Source organism: Solanum lycopersicum, chromosome 3 (genome assembly GCF_036512215.1).
Source record: "Solanum lycopersicum chromosome 3, SLM_r2.1".
Classification (NCBI taxonomy): domain Eukaryota; kingdom Viridiplantae; phylum Streptophyta; class Magnoliopsida; order Solanales; family Solanaceae; genus Solanum; species Solanum lycopersicum.
In genome coordinates this window covers 59,147,584-59,154,600 of record NC_090802.1, presented here as the reverse complement: position 1 = coordinate 59,154,600, position 7,017 = coordinate 59,147,584, and the positions used below count along the sequence as shown (strand labels likewise).

Sequence of the window (7,017 nt, the reverse complement as noted above, 5' to 3'; positions counted from 1 at the left end):
TTTCAAAGGTTGAATGAGACTGCTTGTCATAAAAATAACGTGAATAAACGGACTTCGGCGTATATCAGTAACCTCAATTAATAATTAATATAGGAAAAATATAATTAATATTTTTATGTTTATTGATCGAGATAATTATCTCTTAGTATAATAATCAATTAATATGAAATCGAAATAGTATGGTTCTAAAATAGGCCATGTTGACAAAAGTTGGCCACGTTACAAAAGCCCCTATACACACTTGTTTCTATTCAATTTAGCTTAGGTTGTTTGCAAGTTTTTTAAAAAATAAAAAATAAAAAAAATTGTAGTATGTAGCAAGTGGAGAGGTTGAAAGGAATGGAGGGTTTCACGTGAATTTAATGCTAATTTTTATCTACATTAATCATATGTTATAAGAAAATTACTAATGATATATACGTCGCCTTAGATCCTTTTCACTAAAAAAAATTTCAATAAAAGATATTCAGTAATTATTTTACGAATATTATGATTTATTTTGTGAGAAAAGAAAAACTAGTACTAATGTACTGATGTGAAAAAATTGGAAAAGTTCTTCACTCTAAATTTTCTAGTGAAATGGTTTGATAAAAATAATGGAAAATTCATATTTCGTAACATAGAATTTTCATTGATTTGTGATGGGAAATTGAACGTAGTTAGAGATTCATAATTAGGTGAGTTTATGCATGTAATGAAGAAACATTTAACCTGCATTATTAAGATTCGATGTCGGCATCAAATCATTAATCATGAGTTAATTGTCATTTTTATGGTCATTATCATCTGTGCAATAAATTCTAAAACTGACATGTGAAAATGTTTCTCAATTTTTTTTCTTCTTGCTAGACATTTCTATTACTTTTCTTATAGATTTAAATCTACATAATATTGTTAAATAAAAATAGTTTGGTAGCTAAAAAAGTCACCAAAACAATTGTGCTATTATTATTATTATTATTATTATTATTATAAGTACTCTTTGACGTAGCCCAGTGGTTTGAGCTTGGGATTTTCATATCGAAGGTTTCAAGTTCGAAACTCCTTGCAAGCTAAAGCAAGGAGTTTGCCTTCTCGATTGAGTTCGTCACACCAGGCTTGCTTAGTGCAGGTAACATCTCCTATGTAGTTTGCGAGCTATTGCATAGGAGAGGAGTTTTACCCTGTGCGCACTCAAAAAGATAACGACCGTAGATTTTCCTTGTCGTCAAAAGAAAAATATTAGTTTTTACTCTTACTTAACTTGTACTATTACTATTTACTCTTGTTACAAGTTATAAAATCATTTTTGTTAGAGAACATTTTACATCAAATATGAATATTTGCAAGGCAATTACCCAAAGAAAAACAAAAATAATAATAAAACATCATTCGTGTGACTATGATATTATTAAGTCTGCATTATATTTCCTACAAATGACTCTACTAACATTTAACGTGTTTATATTATTTTGATTATGTCAAATGATATGAAATCAGTTTTAAATATATATATATATATATATATATATATATATATATATATATATATATATATATATATATATATATATATATCCGATTGCGATCGCAAATTTGCGATACACTTTTTTTATTTTTAATTCACTATGTATACCTAATTTATTGCACCATCTGTGAGGAGAAAGTGTTCTTGTCATATCTCCATAGGCCATATTTCAAACTTTTAAACATTAATAATAAAACAACAAGTAGACAATGCCTCTTGTCCAACTTTAGTTCTCAAATTAATCATAATTTTTTCAATTACGCAAATTAATTAATATGAGTATCATAGTATATTAGGTCTTATCTATCTACAAATACAACTTTTAAAAGGGTCATAGGTGTTTTCCGGTGAAGAAGGACCCATGTTCAGGCCTACCTGTTAACGCAAACGAGTCACTGCCTTCTCAATTTTCAGATATTATTTTTTTCACTTTAATTTTTTCAAATTTCACAATAATAAAACGTGAGGATCAAACATCAACAGTAATAATTATGTTTATTAAAAACATAAACCTTTTATTTATTTTTATCTTTTATAAATTAAAAAAATCAAAAAAATTCATTGGCCCAATCTATAAAAAATGGAAAAAAAATTTAGCAAATACTCCATAAAAACAAAATAATTAGTAATTACAAACATATATTCCTTTACATTCATACCCCACTAAATAATTACATTATTACCCTATTTATTAATTTCACTTAACTGATACTAAATAAGTATCATATATACTATATTGGGAGAATATGACATGATGACCAGAGAATATTGATGGAACCGATTTATGGGGAAGAAGAAAAGTTTAGAAGAAGCATCGGATAAGTCCCAAAAAAGTGTCTTTGTAATATATATATATATATATATATATATATATATATATATATATATATATATATATATATATATATATATATATATATATACTGATTTAGTATCAGTTAAGCAAAAATTATCACCCTTAATAAATGGGGATATGGACTCTAACTATTTTTGAAAGAATAAATACTTTAAGAATTACGTTGAATTTGAGTATGAACTTGTAATTGTTTTAAATTTTATGGCCCGTTACCATATATGAACTTGTAATTGTTTTAGATTTTATGGCCCGTTACCATAATTCCCCACTCCCCCCACCCCACCCCACCCCAAAAAAAGGAGATTCATAAGCACAAATACCCATTATATTAGAAGTTTGTTGTATAGGTTTTACCCACACCAAACACAATAGTTTAGTGTATATACACCTTTTTAAGAATTGTATAACACCATATACAATCAGATATACAAAAACGTTCAAGATACACTTATATACTAATTAATGATACATTGAGGCTACATGTTGAAGGGTGTGACCATCTCATCTAAAAGCTTAAATTGACGTTTAGGCCTAATTTTTTTTGGGAAGAATTACATGAATTAATTCATTTTAAAAAATAATTACTGATTTTAGCGATACTTTTTTATTACCGTTTATAGCAATACTGTGATAAATCTGTAATATATATTAAAAGTGAATTATTTATGCAATATATTTGAATTATAATTATTTTTGAAATATATTGTGTTTGTTTGGAAAAAAAAATGGTCGCATTGTATTATAAGTATATTAAATGTATTATCCGTCATTTAAACTTATATTATATGTGAATAATAAATTATTTTTTGTAACATGTATTAAACTTGTATTATAAATTAATTAAAAGTGATCAAGTGAAAAAAAAATGTCATTGCTATAAATGGTAAATATTTTTTTATCGTAACACATTTATGTAAGTTTCCCTTTTTTTTCATGGTCAAGCATGTGAAATTTTTTTTTTAATTTGGGTAACGGTGAGATTCAATCTCAGGACCTCTGCGAGATTTAATCTCAGGACCTCTGCGAGATTTAATCTCAGGACCTCTGCTTGTTTTGAATAATGTGGTGTTCATCAACCATCCATTTTGTTGAATCGGTTCAAAACATGTCTTGTTCATTAACTATACAACTTGTCAAAGCTGTTCAAAACATGCCTTGTTCATCAACTATACAATTTCTGAAATGGTGATTTTCCCTAATTTTCTCTGCTCAACTATATGCACCAGTTGATCGAGTCTGAAATGTGTCTCTACTGTTTTGTTTATGAAATAAAAATCTCTTATTATTTACATACATATACTCTTGATCATCGCCTAAATAGCCTTATATTTTAGGTGTTTGATACTTTTTAAGTTCACAAAAATATAATTGAAGATAAAAAAAACATACATACATGACTCCCTCCTCTTATTGTCCATGTACAGGTATTGAGATATCCAGTGGTTCTCCAGGAGTAGGTTCAACTACCTTTGCATCTGGTAGTTCCTTTGACAAAAGTTGCTGTCACAAAGAAACAAATTGCAAAGACAAAGGCATTCAACAACAAATTATGCATCCATGCATTTTCCACTATTACTCTTCATCATTAGTAAACTGAAACTAACAGACATGTAATAAAATTTCTTAATCTTGACGAGTTATCTTTGATCCTCTGGTTGGTTAATGGACGGGAAGGAATATATATACATTGTTTCAGCCTAAGTAATTTCTAGTTAGATGATTTTTGTGCATAATTCTGTATCAATCAATTTCCGAAACAGAAAGAGTTGTTGCTTATCTATTAGTACAAATACAAAAAAGCAGCAGTGAAGTTTCTTAATGGATAACGCAGTTATATGATGAAATAAAGTACCTTGAATGATTCCATTGTTCCTTCAGATTTTACAATACTAGCGAGAAGCCCTTTGCTGTCGAGGTCGCCATTCTTCATCGGCACAACAAACCTATAAAAAATAATTACTTATTGGATTAATTAATTATCATTGTTTCTGGAGAAACTAATAAAGTCTGATAAAGAATGACAAAAGCACCACATCGGTGGTTAATGAGATAGGTGGGGACTCCTTATAAGGTTTGAACACTCCTCCTCCCTTTGAGCTAGCTTTTGGGGTGTGAGTTAGGCCTAAGACCTAATTACACATGGTATCAGAACCCACCCCAAAAGCTAGATCAAAGGGAGGAGGATTGTCCAAACCTTATAAGGAGTCCGTCCACCTATCTCATTAACCACCGATGTGAGACTTTAGTCATTCTTTAACACTCTACCTCACGTTCAGTGCTTAGCATCTGGTGGGTGGCCTAAGACCTAATTTCACAAAGTCAAAGGGCACATGAGAATTTTTTCAACATTACATACTTGGCAGAAAGGCATTTTGCAAGTTGAACTGCATCTTCTTGTCCCGAAACCAATGTAAAATTTGGTAGAAGTTGCTTTATGACAGGAGTGATAACAATATCTGCCCTGTGTTTCTCTAAGTTGGTCTTGTTATAGACACAGTGAGGTTCATAGTAGAGAGTAAGAGCACCTTTTGGAGAAGTGACAAGATATCTGAGAAAACAAATATTAATTACAACCATGGATGGGGAACGAACGATAATGTGTAATTATTAATTCTATCTACCCATTCTCAGGTCGCTGCCATGGAGGTCCAAGAACTGGCCCTGCAGTAGCCTTAATTTTAACCTGGAACCCATTACTCACTTCAATCGCGGAATCCTGTCCAGGTTCCAAGTAGATGACCTGAATATTTTCATTTTTATGCATGATGATTTGACACTCATATGTAAATCATTTTGAACCATATATACATATATATATATATATAAAAAAGCTAACTAACTCACATTGGTGAACAGAGGATCGAGCAGTGTCTTAGCATTTGGAGTAGCTATAACAGTGAGGTTTGGGAACTTGCGGGAGAGAGGCTTTAATGTGTTGAGATGACAATGATCATCAAGGCTTTGCGTAATGAGTAAGCAGTGTATCAGTGGAAGGTCATCAAGCTGCACATACATAATAAGACAAAATTAAATCCATAGTAATAATTTTTTTCATATGGATGATACTAATAAGTATATATACCTGGAAATTCTTGATAAATTTTTTGGCAGCATCATATAACCAAGGAATTCCAAAATCCAAGTTACCCACCAAGATTGGATCAACAAGAATTTTGATACCTCCAACTTCCCACAACCAGCTATTCCCCTAAATAAATAAATAAATAAATAAATAAATAAAATAAATAATAATTCGAATGAAGATTATATAGAAAAATTCACCTCTAAGTAAGTTAATGTGAAGGTATCCTCATAATAATTCGACTCCACCACATTTTTGTTATAGGCAGAGATGACTGTTGGCCGCAACGGAAGTGAAGATGAATATGAAGATATTAAAAAAGGAAAGCAGCAGGCAGGTGAGAGCTTGAATTTGGTAACTTTTTCAGTTGCAGGGAGTGGGAACACTGTCTGTTTAGTGGTCAAGTATGGAACAAATTTGCAATCAATAGCCATCACTTCCTCTTCACTTCACAATTAAACTTCAATTTTATCATTATATCCAAAACATATACATGGTTTAGGTTTTGCCATGTTGCATCCCCTACTTTAAATCCTTATCTATAACACCAAATACATTGAAGGATAAATTTTACCAATCAAAATTACAATTTATAAACTATTACAAGTAAGAAACATAATATGTAGCTCGAACATATTAAAGAGTATTTCGAATACATTATAACATAAATTAGATACATAATATGTAGCTCGAATATATTAAAAACTAGCTCAGATTACATTATAAAATAAATCGGATGCATAATAGATAGCTTGAATATGTTAAATATTGTCTCGGATACATTTTTAAAAATAAATTTTTTTAGAGGTTTTTAGAAATAAAAAGGGATATTAGAAATAAGGGAAACATAAAATGTCTATTTCAATAATTTTTCCAATAATTTCTAGTTTGGACCTATATATAACGAGCAACTTTCACATATAGTAAATACAAAAATCATATTTGAATAATATAGTTATATAGTTTGCATAATTCCGCTCCATAGCAAACATGTTATGGCTATTTCGCTATACATATATATATAAGAAGCAATTGTATAATTTGCTGGCTCCTCTTCAGATTTGTATAATTTTGTTAGCAGGCCATTTGTATAAATTGTTGTTAGCCTCTATTTGTATAGATCGCTGGCAGTCTCTCAATTCAATTTTATGTATTTATATATCTTAATATAATTTGAATTTGTATGTCAAATATCGCCCCTCTCTCTCGCTTTATACAAATGTAAATTATACATTGTATTTTGTATAATCTTGCAATTGTATAAAGAGAGAAAGACAAAAGAGAACTGGACAGAAAAATATTTGTATTGTATAATTTTAAGTGTATAAGAAGAAAATATATGTATTTTGCATGTATAATTTTCTCTCGCTTTATACAAACAGAAACACAATTTATACATTTCCGTTTGTATAAAAGCGAGAGAGGAGAGGGAGAGACTGACGACGGAGAGAGGGAGAGTGGCAAACGAAAATTTCAAAAAGAGAGGCGACTGACAACAATTTGCTATAGAACACAATTATTATAACTTTTAATTAATAATTTGTTATTATATAGTATTTTTCCAATAACTTA

The 7,017-nt window shown here is 29.8% G+C and overlaps 1 protein-coding gene across 2 annotated transcripts; it reads right to left on the bottom strand.

Annotated features, from left to right (window-relative positions):
- Positions 1-3,618: 3,618 nt before the first annotated feature.
- On the bottom strand, positions 3,619-6,005 carry LOC101254186 (uncharacterized). 2 transcript variants are annotated; one of them, XM_004236254.4, is made up of 7 exons: positions 5,646-6,005; positions 5,446-5,571; positions 5,208-5,366; positions 4,985-5,103; positions 4,720-4,911; positions 4,216-4,306; positions 3,619-3,863 (listed from the first exon to the last, which is right to left on the bottom strand). In XM_004236254.4, exons 1-7 carry the CDS (start codon positions 5,877-5,879, stop codon positions 3,771-3,773), a joined length of 1,014 nt encoding a protein of 337 aa, XP_004236302.2. In that variant the 5' UTR covers positions 5,880-6,005; the 3' UTR covers positions 3,619-3,770. The 2 variants fall into 2 exon arrangements, with proteins under 2 accessions (XP_004236302.2, XP_010319035.2); XM_010320733.4 differs by having other exon boundaries at positions 4,985-5,079; positions 5,646-5,951.
- Between the last annotated feature and the right edge of the window lie 1,012 nt (positions 6,006-7,017).

Coding starts and splice junctions, on each gene's coding strand:
- LOC101254186 (XM_004236254.4), bottom strand. CDS start 5,879: ATGGCTATTGATTGCAAATTTGTTCCATACTTGACCACTAAACAGACA. Junction 5,572..5,645: donor TCACATTAACTTACTTAGAG/GTGAATTTTTCT, acceptor TTATTTATTTAG/GGGAATAGCTGGTTGTGGGA. Junction 4,307..4,719: donor GCAAAATGCCTTTCTGCCAA/GTATGTAATGTT, acceptor TATTTTTTATAG/GTTTGTTGTGCCGATGAAGA.